The sequence below is a fragment of the Debaryomyces hansenii genome (genome assembly GCF_000006445.2).
Source record: "Debaryomyces hansenii CBS767 chromosome C complete sequence".
Lineage (NCBI taxonomy): Eukaryota > Fungi > Ascomycota > Pichiomycetes > Serinales > Debaryomycetaceae > Debaryomyces > Debaryomyces hansenii.
Genome location: NC_006045.2, coordinates 1,558,810 through 1,573,397, shown reverse-complemented (window position 1 = coordinate 1,573,397; position 14,588 = coordinate 1,558,810). Strand labels below are relative to the sequence as shown.

Here is a 14,588-nt window from a genome sequence, read left to right as displayed (position 1 = left end):
ATCAAAATACAAGTCATCATATGCAATATGACACTTTCCAGCAGCTTTAACTAACTAGAGATTGAATAGTCCATGTAGTAATATAAAGTATAAACATTTTATGCATAGAAGAGATATTTAAAAAGACAAGCAGCACTCTTAGTAGATGTTAAATGGGTCTGTCTATTTATGCGATCAAATTATTAATAGTACATTAGATATGATATATTACCAGGACCCAATTATATATTGAGAATCCCCCATATTTTGAAGCTCCCATATTTCACTTGTTAAATATCCAATCTCTTTTTCGTTCGAAGCACCAGCAACAAAACAGGCCGACATGTAATGGTCGTCTGTTCCATGGGCACCCTGAATCTTGGGTTATGTATTAATCTTAGAATACTTCCCTAATACTAGCGTTTCCTGTAGAAGGAATAGTATGGACAGCATCGTAAAAATAATTTCTAAAATCAAGATCCCATTGATCTGGTGGTACCTCTTGAGCAAATTATTTCTATAAATAACAATCTGAGGCCAGTAGTTTCTGTATAAGTTGTGTACTGCACCGCCTGTACCAATTAGCAAAATCCTTTGCGATCTTAGATGCTATAATAACTTACCGATTTTAGCGTGAAATGCAGCATCATATTTTGTGTTTATTGATAAAAAGGTAACTGGGGGACACTTTTTAGAAAACATCCATTTTAAAGTAAATGAGTCATGGATCCAATTGTCCGTATCATTCAATACTACATTCATTCCTCCATCTTTAAGAATATTATGCCGAGATCCTTGCTGCAATTGATACGATAATTTTCATATTTTTCTTTCGCCACCCATGAAATTGGATTCATTCCTGGTGGTTCCTTTATGGATACGTGAACTAAATCTTGACCGACCTTCTCCCAATGAGCACCCGATATAACTACACCTTGAACACCGTTCCTTTCAGCATTCCTTCCTTGTTCTTCCCAGTCTCTACTAACAACTGACTCTTCACCAAATATCATAGTCGAACCATGAGACAGAAATAAAATAGGAAAATCTTTTATTAGAATCAGTCATGTTTTACTTTTTTTGTTTTATTTGTCAATCTACATTATTTTCGCTTTGCTTCTTGAACGTTATATTTGAATTTTATATTCAAGAGAAATTACGGAAAATGATGTGAGGTCTGATGTTTGGAACAAAACAATTAAGGAGAGATAACTTTGTCTAGGTTTATAAAAAAAATATTGACAGTATAGTAGGTGCGAATAATAATCTAAAAAGCTAATAGAAACAAATAATATCTCGTTTATAGCAAAAATTGCTACTCTTATAGATCGAGATGTAAGCTACGTGTTCTTCTACTATCATTTCAAATAGCTGCGAAAAAAAAAAGTACTCTTTCCAGTTTTATTACAAATAGCAGTAATCTTGATAATATACGCCCACTTTCACCATCCTTTTAATAATGGAACACAATTGTGATATCGCGCGGCTTTTCCGGGGTCTACTGGGGGATAGAATATATTGCCCCCACATTTTAACAGATCATCCCCGCCCCCACCGGCCCCATCGAAGATGATTTAAAAGGAAGCGAAAAGGACTGGGAATTGAAGTTGACATTATTAAAAACCAAGTACAGATTCAAATAAAACATGACTAGACAAGCTTACTTAGACGAAATAAAAGATTACTTATATGGCGACGCTACAGTTGCCAAAATTTGGGGAGTTGCAACGCCTGCATTAAGTGAACCACAGCCACCAACTGAGTTCCCTGATTATTCTAAAGGAAGCAGATACACCTGCAGAGATTCTGATTTCTGGACTTCAGGATTCTTCCCGGGTTCACTTTATACTTTATTAGCCAGAAGTGAAAAGTACCCTGAATATTTCCCGAGCGAGAAGATCAATCCTGTCAAATTAGAATATGCAGCAAAATGGTGGGCTGAGGGTATGGCTAAACATAAAAATAAGACAGACAATCATGACTTGGGTTTTATGCTTGTTCCATCTTTTGAAACGGAATATTTGCGTAGTGGAAGTGAAAAGTCTAAAGACATTTTAATCAAGGGAGCTCATTCTTTAGCTTCTAGATTCGATGAAAAGGTTGGTTGTATTAGAAGTTGGGATGAACTTTTCCCAATTAAAGAAGAAGGTTGTAGAACGTCAAGCTTCGATAAGGATTTAGTTGTTATCATTGATAATATGTGTAACTTGAACCTTTTATATATGGGAGCGGAATTGAGTGGAGATTCCCGTTTAGCAGACATTGCCACTACGCATGCTGAGATTACCCTAAAGAATCACTTCAGAGACGACTGGTCATCTTATCATGTTGTGATGTACGATCGAGAAACTGGTAAAGCTAAGGATAAGTTCACCTTCCAGGGTTATGCCGATGAATCGGGTTGGACTAGGGGACAAGCGTGGGGTATACTTGGCTACATAGAAACCTACATTTATACCAAAGATAAAAATTTCTTAGATGCTGCCTTGAGTATCACTAAGTATTATTTATCGAAATTGCCAGAAGATGGAGTTCCACCATGGGATTTCGATGCGCCAGACAAGCATATTCGTGATGTATCTTCTGGAATGGCTGCTGCATTTGGTATGCTCAAAATTTACGAGTGCATTAAGGACGAAGAAATCTTAAACAGTGCTTTAAAACTTGTGAGCGACTGTATTAAACTTGCTTATAACAAGAAAGCTACTTTGAATGATGATGGGACTGTTGAGCTCGGTCCAACTGACACTATTTTATCTAAGTCTACATTCATTAATAATCCAGATGTTATCGAAGAATGGAGAACATTTGATCACGGTTTGGTGTATGCGGACTATTATTTCTTAATGATTGGAAATAAATTGTTAGAACTTGGTCTTTATAAATAGTTTTATAAGTAATTTAATCAATTCAATAAGCATTACATATAAAGGTATAATAATATCTATAAACCCAATAATATACATAAATCATTAACACAAACATAGATTTACAAAATATAGGTTTACAAAATGCCTATTATACATTGAATAAATCTCAAATTTGTTAAAAGATTACGTATTCTCGAAACGTAACTAGAAGAATATTAATGGAAAAAAATTTATTATCCTAATCTATAGCTAAACAATAAACAAACTACAACATCACATACCAAAAGTGGTATGATTCAAAAGAATGTTTTCAATTCTAAGTTATAATCAGCCTATCCCAATCTTAATTATCTTCGAATTTTGACATCAACTTTGTCATTTGTTGTGTCATTATTTCGTCACTTTTACCAGCGACGTTACATTTGACCCTTTCAGCACTTGACTTCAAACTTTCTAATTCTTCTACACTTGGAAGTTCTATATTGCCTTGCCAGTGGTCCAAATCAAAAGACCTATCTTTAGGTTGAGCATATATGGCACAAGCGAATTGTGCAGACGAACGTGCTCCTATCTTTCCTTCTAATTGTGGCAATACTACCTTTGAGGAAATTATGTTAGAATTTGGTTCAGATTTACAAATCCTGGGTTTTCTTTCATCTAATAAATTAACAACGAGCGTCGTATCTTTTGAAGTTGTTAAACGTGCAATAGGTTTCGGTGTAAGGGATTTCTTTTGTTCTATTTGGTTTTCATGCATAGTACTAACCGCAAACCCACCTTCACGAGTGTTGACGTCCAATGAGCTATTATTATAGACACGATGAACTCTAATATGATAATTTTCTTTCTGAAGAATCCAAGTTTTAACTTCAATGTCATTCGCTCCACTAGGCGACCACTCTGAATAGAGACCGTCCTCAAAAATCCAAGATTTGCTTGACTCTCTGAAGAAGAAATCCCTTCCAGTATAACTGAAACCAATCATATTATCAAGTGACGCGGTTGAAAAGTCTTTCAAATTATTTTCCACATTAAACCCGTAACGTGAACTGTAGGCGAACTTGCTATACTTTTCAGCGTGATGTCTTAAAAATGTCAGATATGGACCACTGACAAGCGCAACGGTATTACCTTTGTTGTGTGAAATTAACATACCGGGAACTCTAAGAGAGGCACTATCTAAAACCAATGGTTCTTCCTTGGCACTCCAGAAAGGATGAGAATCAGGTAAGATTAAGGATGTAAACGCCTTGAGAGACCAGTACGGAGATTGTGGAGAGTTGTAACTTTCACACATAAATTGATTTGGGTAACTGAAACCAACAGATAAAATGTTGGTCTTAAAGAAAGATACTGGCTGCTTGGACCACCAACGCAAATTTCTTAAATAAATTCCTTTTAATACGCCCCATGGAATTATAGGTTCTTCGTCAGCTTTTATGACACAAGCCAACATGCCCCAGAAACCATCGACTGCAAATCTATAAGTACAGGATCTACCAAATGGAATACAAGCCCCATCATCACTAAACCAATGAATAAATTGCTTTGCAAATAATAATGCTCTGTCCTTGTACTTCTTGCTTCGTCCTGGATCTCTCTCTTGCATTACAAATGCATAAATCATACCGTAAAAATGCAACGCAAAGGGATTATAATAATCAATCCTATTGTTCGCTCCATCACCGTACCAACCTTCATCAATATACATTACATCCAAATCTTCCATATAAGCCTTTGTAAAAGACTTGTCGAAAGTCACTCCAACTTTATCTAAACCTAAATCAATCATAATTCTAAAAAACTTCCAATTACAATGGGGAAATTCCTTTTCCCTTGCTTTTAGTAAGAACCTGGAAACATTATCTTTAGCCTCCTTGGTTAAAGGATTCCAAATATGCTCGGGAACAAGGCATAAGGCAAAACCAATGGCAGCTAATTCAACCAAATGCTGATCGATATCATTAGCATCTTTCCAAAACTCTGGATGACTTGGGTTTGTTCCGTTGGATAACCCCCTTCTGAATACTTCCCAATGCTTAAACTCACCTCCACCATAGACAAATGGTACAATACCCCATAATGGTCGAGCGAATCCTTCTAACTCTGCCGATTCCATACTGAAAAGAGCAGATGTATCTGCCAAACTGACTCTTGCAGCATCTTCTGTAAATGCAGGAATCAACGGCTCTACTTGTTGTTCAAGCGCTTGAACTACATCTTTTCTTGTTTTGAGTGGATTATTCGCCCACGCGTTAAAATTAGTTGAATTTCTATTCATAATGTTAAATTCTCATAATCAATTATTCTAAAATAACTCGACATAACTGACAATTGATGTTATTTTATATTGGATATCATTACAATTCAAGGTATTGAATTTACCTTGAATTGTATTCTCCACCAAGCTCTTTCAATTCCAATTATTAACATACAGGACATTTGATGAAAAAAAGTTAGGTGGGGGAGGTGTGGTACCCCAGGCGATCGGAGTATTTTATATAGATTATCCTTCCGATACTAAAATATATGATACTAGAATATATGATACAAAGTATTTCAAAGAAATAAATGGGTGGCTTTAAAAATACGGGGGTGGCAAAGAACACCTTACAAAGAAAAATCGAAAATTTCCACAAGCGCTAAGTACTTCATGAATAAGTAAGAAATAAGAATTAAAAAAGGCAAGGCCATAGACATTTAGTAGCCGAACCGAAGAGGGGGGATGAACTAAAGACCACCAGTAATTCATTAATAAGCATTACTGTGCCCCATTTTGCAAGCTGAGTTGCATCTGGAGCTAAGTTACAGCTCCTAGCGTCCCCCACTGCTCCCATCAAAAACTGTGCAGCTCTATCTTCCAAAAGTTTTCTCCCATAACACTCCTTATTTGTACACATATAAATAGCTGTACTCCTCTAATGTACTTTTTACTTATAAAAATGAATTGAATTATTCAAGAATACGTCGCTATCAAAATAAAAAAAAAAAGTCAAATTGGGATAGAATAATTAGATTCGTTGCTAAAGATGGCCAAATTTACAGAGGTGAGCCAATTATCTCTGGATCTTCATATAATGTGGGAAAGATTTTGCTAATGGGAAAACCATCAAGGCTAAAGTTGTTACAGGAAACATCTTTTCAGACGCAAAAGTGACTGATGAAATTTTAGAAGTCAAGGAATTATTAGGACCTCTTACCAGTGAGGGTGCCCTATTGTCAAGTGCGTTGGAATGAATTATATGAAACATATCCAAGAAGGTAGTTTACCTCCACCTCCAAAGCCTCAAATTTTCTATAAGCCACGTACCAGTGTTGGAGATCACAATGAAGCTATTGCAATCCCTAAGATTGCTCAAGAAAACCAATGTGATTATGAAGGTGAGTTTTGTGTAGTCATTGTAAAAACTGGCAAGCACATCAAGGAAGAAGATGCTTTGAATTATGTAGCAGGTTACATCGTCGGTGATGACGTATCTGCTCGTATATGGCAATATCACCCGGATTATTCAGGTAATATTCCACAATGGTATTACTCTAAGAGTTTTGATAGATATGCACCATTAGGACCTGCTCTTTTTTCCACAAGAGTTATTAAAAATCCACATACACTTCAACTTCAAACTAGAATTAACGGTGAACTTCGGCAAGATGCAAACACTGACGATCTCTTGTTCAACATTCAAAAGATTATTGCCTTTTTAAGCCAGGGTACAACATTGGAACAAGGGACTGTAATTATGACCGGCACTCCAAGCGGCGTTGGAGCGGTAAGTGGACGGTACTTAAAAGATGGAGATCTCGTTGAAATTTCTATCGAACAAATTGGAACTCTTTCTCACAAGATTAGATTTATTTAGCTTATATATTATTTTAATATATATATTGAGGATATAACGTTCTTTCGCTCTTATGAATGAGCTCAGATTTGAGTTTTAGGTTATTAAGGCCTTTAGCTGCATATTCTTTTTGTGATTTAATTTTCAATTACGCAGCATGGATATATACTATATACCTATAAAATGTTAATATACTATATTTTAATCTCCCAGGAACCTTGTTTGGCTGCATAACTATTTTTCTTGATAAGTTTAGTTGATAGGATCTGCTCTTAAAATTCAAACCTTTCAAGTATCTTTTTTAATTGTTACATAAATTAAGCTAATTCTGCTTTATTCCATTTTTCTTGTATCTGTTCTTAAGTTTGTATATCAATACCTCCGCTACCAGCACCCCAGGAATGGGTGTTTTTACTTCTAAAGACTATAAATTCCACAACAATAACAAAAAATGCAGGTATATTGGAACCCTTTTACTAATCGGGAAAGCCGTAAGTGACTGCATAATAAAATCTGAGATCCATTAAAATTCTGTTGCTTATATAATACAGCGATCTTATTTCTCCAGAAAATGATTGAAGGTCTTGTCTTAAATTTTAACGAGGGAACTTTAAAATTACCCTCTCTCATTGCCAGTGGAACCTGATAATATAATACCGTCTCATCAGGATATTCTTTTCCAAAAGTATTGAAAGACAAATATATAAATATAAATAATATGCTTAAAATATCAGTGAATTTAAGGACCATTGATGTACAACCATGTGCTATAATTTTGAGAATAAAGTTGTTATTATTACAGGGTGATTTTCTGGTATTGGGCTCGCGACAGCCATCAAACTTCTCCACTTGGGTGCTAAAACTGCCATTGTCGATTTGCAGGACACCGGAAGCTACGAATTACACTACATGAGTTTCGGTCAAAAGGTTTTTCTGATTTAAATTTTCATTACGTTCAGATGGATACTTCTAAACATGAAGATAACAAGCTACTAATAAACTGTACTTTATCAAAATTTGGTGATTTGCATTTTGTATTTTCAAATGCAGGGATCGGGGGAAATACACCTTCTCATGAATTAGAAATAGACGAATGGCAAAATGTTCTTGATATGAATTTAACTGGCGTTTTCTCATTAAATACGCTAGCAATTAATTACTACTTAGAGAATAAAAAGACGGAGTCATCGTTAATACTGGATTTATTATGAGTTTTGTAGGAAAAAAAGGGTCAGCACATTACTGTTCTTCTAAAGGTGCTGTTAAATTATTAACTCAGACTCTCGCATTAAAATATACTATGTAATTTATTTTTAGTAACCAGAGTTTACATGTGGCCTGCTACAATTGGTATATAATTTTATGTAACCTGAAAATTTTCCTTGTTTAAAAAATATATATGATTTTTACAAATTTTTAGGATTATTCATAAAAACAAAAATTGGTCAATTAATTTCAACAGCCCCACTTATAAAAATATAAACTAGTATGAATGAGGTATCTATAGTTAATCATGAAATCATTATACGGAAGTTGAATCCAAAGAAACTCATAATGTTTTAAATATATATCCGGGTAAGACTCTTTTGATAAATGGAAATTTGCAACACTTAAAACGGTAACCTAAAGGTGTGTTACACTCCTCCCTCTTAATTGAAGGTATAATCTTGAGAGAGAGAAAATCTTAGAATAATGAATATGAAATTAATTCTATTTTTTTAGATAAAGAAATATTTATTATGTAACAATCTATTTAATATAATACCAAACACCGTAAGTCTGAAGCCACAACATTTCCGTAGGAAACATAATCAAGCACCACAGCAAGTATCAGTTTAATTAGAATGTAGAAAAAAAAGTTCATGGTGAAATTTCTACAAAGATTTTTCAATTTCAGCTAATATTTTGATATCGGTTTCATACTTTTTGTATGCATTCAAGTCAACTGGTTTACTTAATGGTGGTCTACCCGACACAATTTCTCCATAACCATAAACTTCTTTCAAAAGTTGTTTAACACCAACAACATTCAATTCACTGATCATTAAGTCAACCTTGGTGACAATGTACTGCAATTGGAGAGCTTTTTCTTTCTCACCATCTTCGTACAATTTCATAAGCTTTAACATACTCTTTGGAAATATACCCGATAAACCATCAATAGCACCAAACATACCAACTGAAAGTGATGGAATCAATACTTGACCCAAACCAGTAAAAGGTCTAAAGTTATTAGTTTCGTAAGTCTTATTATTTCCCAACAATGTATATATATCTAAATTAAAATGAGTTAACTTGACAGCAGCAATATTTTCATGTTTAGATAATGTTTCGAAAGTTTCAATCATGATATTGACATTATTACAGACGCCTGGATAATTATAAATGACAATAGGTAAAGCAGTGTAATCAGCGACATTTAGGAAATAGTCGATGATACCTTGTTGACTAATCAAATTAGGTCCAAAGTATCCTGGAACCAACAAAATTATAAAGTCTGCTCCATTTTTCTTGCTTTCTTCAGACTCAGTGATGACTTCTGCAACACTATTAGGAGGCATACCTGCAATAAGCTTAAAAGTTTTGTCTGGAATAGCTTGTCTGAGATTTCTCAAAGCACTGTTTCTTTCTGCAGGTGAAATATTGGTTGATTCACCCATGCTTCCAGAAACAACCAACCCGTTTATACCACTTTCATATAACATTAAAGCATGTTTGACTTGGGTTTCTGTGTCTAAAGAGAATTTACCATCATTTTTATAATATGTAGGAATTGGGGAATAGATGCCCTTAGGTAATATGGAAGATTCAACAACAGTCATATTGTAATTTTATAAGATAAAGAATAAAATAAAAATGTAAAGAATTAAGAATATTTCCTGTTTTATAAAGGACTCCAGATGCTTAACTTTTTTTTTCCTTGCCCACATTTTATAAATATTTTGGTGGGGGAAACTAAAATTCGGTATCAACTATAGATTTATTGTTTTGCCAAAAGTATTGATTATGCGCTCCGCATTTTCTGTACCGATATGAGCTATCTCCTTTAATTATTCTATAGCGCGTTACTTTTTGCGAAATCTAAAGGACTCTCTCCTCCCCCACCCAAATGTGTCTCATCGTGAACAACACATTTCTATTAATATTGTACAGGCCAAATAATTTGGCCTAATCGATGAAAAGGAAATATTGCTATTAATAATAATATTACAGCTGGAAATTATAGTTCATGTAATTTCTAAAGTTTGTCATATATTCATTTGCTATCGAAATTATTTAAGCTTGTCGAGGGTGTTCTTGAAGAAATTCAAAATTTAATGTAAGTTGATTGGCACATATATAGATCTGTAGCTTACTTTTCAAGAGTACAAAATTCTTCAGTAAAGCATTCTTGATATTGGATATTGGCTAAGCTAAGTTATTCTTGCATCAGATTACAAATGAATGCGATAGAGTTTGGTATGTTCCATACTATTAAATTTTGTGTTGAGTTCATTTTTCTTCATCAAGGAAATTATTGTTAGAGAAATTGAGTTTCCTTGCAAGAGACCAGCAATGCCAAGTTTTAGGTTGCAAGTTTTCTAATTGGCTCTTCGTTAGCTGCGATTATCATTTGGGATTCTTACATGTCAGACAAGAAGTATAAAAACTTTGCTTGTAGTTTACATTTATTACTTAAACCATTGGCTAAGGAAAATAATTGTTATTGGCATTGCTTTGTTCAGAATCGCTCAATATGAATTAAGAGTTTAATATTCGTTTACGATGTACGCTAAATCTTTAAATTACTTCTCTTGAATCAACAAAGAATAATTATGTACAAATAGTAGCAATATTCACTATTCTCAAGGAAAAATTCAATTTTTATACGCTTTGTTAAATAAAAAAAATGCAATCATATTCAATTGAAGATATCTATGTAACAAATCTTATGAGCTGAACTAAAAAATTCATTATTCAAATTGCTTATCATAATCAGTCAACGTAATTCTATATCTGACTTTATTTTGACAATTCTTCTCAAGAGCTTCTTTAATACCAGCTTTACTTATTGGAATAGTTTCATTCCAACAAGTAACATTCTTTTCAGCTGCAAGGTTTAACATCTCAATCATTTCTTGTCTGTTACCTAAATGTGACGAACCCAAGTAACATGCGTTTTTCAATAGGTCAACAGGATTAACACTAAACGGAGCTTCTGGTATACCGGCGCTGATAAATTTACCGCCAATGGTTAACATCGAAGTATATTCACCAATAGAAAAATCCTTGGAGGAACTTGCACATGATAAGATTAAATCTAATTTGAATTGCAAGTCTTTATTCCAGTCCTTCGCAGTAGTGTCAACGAAATGATCAGCACCTAGTTCTAGAGCAGTTTTTTTCTTGGAATCAGTTCTCGAGAACGAGAAAACTTCACAACCCAAGGCCCTTGCCCACATAATAGCGAAGTGACCCAATCCACCAATACCGACAATACCGACTTTCATACCTGGTCGAGTATTCTTCTTCAATGGGGCATATGTAGTTATACCTGCACAAAGCATTGGGGCTGCATTTTCGGAAGACAATTTTTCAGGAATTTTAAAAGTAAAATATTCATGAACTCTAATATGGGACAGGTATCCTCCGTAACTTATGGATCCATCGGGATATTTATCATTATATGTATTAATGAGATGTGGACAATAAGTTTCTTCTCCTGACTTACAAACATCACACTTTAAGCATGCCCAAACTTGAGCACCAACACCAACTCTGTCCCCATTTTTGACAGTGGTAACCTTTGAGCCCACCTTGACAACTTCACCAATAATTTCATGTCCTACAATAACTGGGAGCATGGCTTCACCCCAAGCACCAGAAGCAGTGTGGACATCAGAACCACAAACCCCACAGGCATGAATTTTAACATCAATATCATATTCTTCGAATGTCTTTGGTGTGAATTTAATTTTCGTAACATCTGTAAAGTTTTTAGGATCGGTAACAGCAAAACCTTCAAATTGATCTCCTTGTGTCATTATAAGTTGAATTTTATTTTTATTGTAATAGTCTATGTGGTATAACTAACTATGATGAAAATATATTGTATTTATAGGTATATCGTTGGTGGGGGTGGAGTTTATGTTTCTTTTAAAAATGGTGGGGTAGATTATTATAGGGACATTTTTCAGTAAATAAAAGAAACAATCAAAATCATTGTCTCGGAATTATCATTCTAAGTACTATCTAGTGATTTAAAGTCATCAATTTATAAGTGGTGTCTCTGTATTGAATTTTTCATCAATTGGCCATAAAATATTGATTTTATGCTCTCTGGTTGGGCTTCTCCTTATGGATCAGTACAATAAAATATTTTACTCCAACATTTTTTCACAATTAGTTTGATATTGACTTAGTTAATAGAGGGCGCTTATCAAAAATTTTTTATTATTCGCTAAATAGTTAGTTTTTCTATTTATACAATCCCAATTGCAATAATTTATTACCAATTACCAAGAAGTAATAATCAGCGTAGACTAAGCCATGGTCATAGATATCAACGCTACAAGCAGGGTTGTGGATGTAAGTAGAGTTGTTTAAGATTGTTTCGGCTGCGCCGATTTCAACAGTGCCATCATCGTTTAACTTAGCATCGTTATTGTACGAAAGGTTAATACAATCCCTTACAAGCTTTAATCCTTTCTTTAAAAATTCTTCATCTTTTTCAACTTCGTAAATTCTAATCATACCTAACGCGGCAGCCATGGCAGATGAAACATCACGAATATGCTTATCTGGAGCATTAAAATCCCAAGGTGGAACGCCGTCTTCAGGTAATTTCGATACATAGTAATTAGCAATGTTCTTTGAAGCTTCTAAGAATTTTCTGTCCTTGGTCCAGAAATAGGTCTCAATGTAACCTAAAATTCCCCAAGCCTGACCTCTTGTCCATCCGGACTCATCAGCAAAACCTTGAGCAGTATACTTGGAGTCCACTTCACCTGTCTGTTTATTGTATTGAACAACATGGTATGATGACCAGTCATCTCTGAAATGGTTCTTTAAAGTAGTTTCTGCGTGTTTAGTAGCAATGGTTGATAAACGGAAGTCACGGCTCAAATATGCACCTAAGTATAATAAGTTCAAATTACACATGTTATCAATAATCACCAAGAAGTCCTTATTAATGTCCTTGGGCTTTTGATCCTTCTTAATTGGAGGTAAATCATCCCAACTTCTAATACATCCGACCTTTTCATCGAATCTTGAAGCTAAGGAATTAGCTGCAGTTATCAAAATTTCTTCACTCTTCTTGCTGTTGGTTAAAACCCACTCTCTCTTGAAGGCAGGTGCAATCATGAAGCCTAAATCATGAGTAGTAGTTGTGGTGGCTCTTGCTGCCATTGGCTCCGCCCACCATCTGGCAGCATATTCCAACTTGACTTCATGAATCTTTGATTTTGGGAAGAAATCAGGGTAATTTTTACTTCTTTCTAATAATGCATAAACCGACCCTGGGAAAAAGCCAGAAGTCCAATAGTCAGCATCGTCCAAGACATATTTTCCATCAGGAGCATAATTAGGAAATCCTGTTGGTGGTTCCTGCTGACTTAAAGCAGGAGACGCAACTCCCCAGATCTTAGCTACGGTGGAATCACCATATAATTTATCTTTAATTTCATCTAAGTAGATTTGTGCGGATGTTTCTTTTGTCATTTTTGGAAATTGGTTGTAAGTTCGTAATAATTGTGGTTTAGAACTTTCCAAATCCTAGTTTAATAGAATGAAATAGCTTTCATATGTACTTCTTCCGTCTTCGAGGGTAAATAGCCCATCATCTCCCCACTTGATTGTTTTGGTGGGGGATTTGTGGAGTAGTGCGGATCTGATCAACAAGTTTATTAAGAGATGACATTATGACGTCCACATTCGCTAATTAGACACACCGATTACTTCTTGTTTACATACTATCTAGCGTCGATCCTTGTGTTGCGGGGTGAAAAAAAAAAAGAAGAACAGACTGTAAAAAAATCGAGGTTCAGCTAAGCTTGCTATTATAGGAAGTTGTAATCAACGAGCAAGATCGAACCTCCTCAAGTCAATGATTGTGCTCAATTTCAATTGTAATCTAAAATCTACTTTGAGTAGTTCGAACCTTCAACTATTAATACAGATCAGAATTTACATGGTTTGTGTGTACCGATATAGTTTATAATTATGCTATTCAATTCCTTAGGTATTCACATCCTATCATGCATATTTCCGGATCATAAAAATGCAACTAAAGCTGTTCTGTTCCACTTCCAGGACATGGCAGAATACTATTCGTTCTAATGCTTTAAACAATATTGTTACAGAAAAACCCCATTACCCCACTCAACAAGGTTTTATTATCTTACTCGGGTCCACAGCTAAACCTTAATTTTCGCATCATATGTTCCAATCAAATAGAATCTTCCCCACATTCGAAACTCAAAAATTTTCGAAAGGAATTATAGTTTTAATGGGGTATTATTTTTCCGTTCACTAAAGTTATCTATGTCCAGAGTATAAGGCTATTGCTAACAGGATCTTAGAATGTAGAGTTAAGTTTTTTGTAATAGTTCTTTTTTAGAAAGAACGTAACAGTCCTCAGTCCTAGTTAATATAACCAAATAAGGTCTACAGATTAAATACACCCACTTATGATTTCTGATAATAAACTTATAAGTGATGTTGACTCTAAAAGTCTGCAACAATTTGATAATAATGAAAATCTCAAATTGGAGGATGTTACACCAAAATTAACCAAGATGTGGTTCAGGTATCCACATCTCTTGAAATTGAATATTTATCTTTTGAGTGCTATTTTTGCGTGTATTACTTACGGATATGATAGTAGTATGATGGGTAATTTACAGACATTACCAAGCTG

General features: G+C 34.6%; 8 protein-coding genes across 8 annotated transcripts; 2 read left to right on the top strand and 6 right to left on the bottom strand. All coding sequences in view use genetic code 12, as the record gives it.

Annotated features, from left to right (window-relative positions):
- Positions 1 to 737: 737 nt before the first annotated feature.
- DEHA2C17798g (DEHA2C17798p) lies at positions 738 to 992 on the bottom strand (the record flags this gene model as incomplete). The annotated part of the gene is made up of 1 exon (XM_458467.1): positions 738 to 992. The coding sequence occupies one exon, from the start codon at positions 990 to 992 to the stop codon at positions 738 to 740; it is 255 nt and encodes an 84-aa protein (XP_458467.1).
- A 633-nt stretch (positions 993 to 1,625) lies between these two features.
- On the top strand, positions 1,626 to 2,867 carry DEHA2C17776g (DEHA2C17776p; the record flags this gene model as incomplete). Its single annotated transcript, XM_458466.1, has 1 exon — positions 1,626 to 2,867. One exon carries the CDS (start codon positions 1,626 to 1,628, stop codon positions 2,865 to 2,867), a length of 1,242 nt encoding a protein of 413 aa, XP_458466.1.
- Positions 2,868 to 3,192: 325 nt separating this feature from the next.
- DEHA2C17754g (DEHA2C17754p) lies at positions 3,193 to 5,130 on the bottom strand (the record flags this gene model as incomplete). The annotated part of the gene is made up of 1 exon (XM_002770189.1): positions 3,193 to 5,130. The coding sequence occupies one exon, from the start codon at positions 5,128 to 5,130 to the stop codon at positions 3,193 to 3,195; it is 1,938 nt and encodes a 645-aa protein (XP_002770235.1).
- A 394-nt stretch (positions 5,131 to 5,524) lies between these two features.
- DEHA2C17732g (DEHA2C17732p) lies at positions 5,525 to 5,749 on the bottom strand (the record flags this gene model as incomplete). The annotated part of the gene is made up of 1 exon (XM_002770188.1): positions 5,525 to 5,749. One exon carries the CDS (start codon positions 5,747 to 5,749, stop codon positions 5,525 to 5,527), a length of 225 nt encoding a protein of 74 aa, XP_002770234.1.
- A 1,898-nt stretch (positions 5,750 to 7,647) lies between these two features.
- DEHA2C17710g (DEHA2C17710p) lies at positions 7,648 to 7,899 on the top strand (the record flags this gene model as incomplete). The annotated part of the gene is made up of 1 exon (XM_002770187.1): positions 7,648 to 7,899. One exon carries the CDS (start codon positions 7,648 to 7,650, stop codon positions 7,897 to 7,899), a length of 252 nt encoding a protein of 83 aa, XP_002770233.1.
- A 663-nt stretch (positions 7,900 to 8,562) lies between these two features.
- DEHA2C17688g (DEHA2C17688p) lies at positions 8,563 to 9,510 on the bottom strand (the record flags this gene model as incomplete). The annotated part of the gene is made up of 1 exon (XM_458463.1): positions 8,563 to 9,510. One exon carries the CDS (start codon positions 9,508 to 9,510, stop codon positions 8,563 to 8,565), a length of 948 nt encoding a protein of 315 aa, XP_458463.1.
- Positions 9,511 to 10,641: 1,131 nt separating this feature from the next.
- Positions 10,642 to 11,712, bottom strand: DEHA2C17666g (DEHA2C17666p; the record flags this gene model as incomplete). The annotated part of the gene is made up of 1 exon (XM_458462.1): positions 10,642 to 11,712. The coding sequence occupies one exon, from the start codon at positions 11,710 to 11,712 to the stop codon at positions 10,642 to 10,644; it is 1,071 nt and encodes a 356-aa protein (XP_458462.2).
- Positions 11,713 to 12,145: 433 nt separating this feature from the next.
- Positions 12,146 to 13,390, bottom strand: DEHA2C17644g (DEHA2C17644p; the record flags this gene model as incomplete). Its single annotated transcript, XM_458461.1, has 1 exon — positions 12,146 to 13,390. The coding sequence occupies one exon, from the start codon at positions 13,388 to 13,390 to the stop codon at positions 12,146 to 12,148; it is 1,245 nt and encodes a 414-aa protein (XP_458461.1).
- Between the last annotated feature and the right edge of the window lie 1,198 nt (positions 13,391 to 14,588).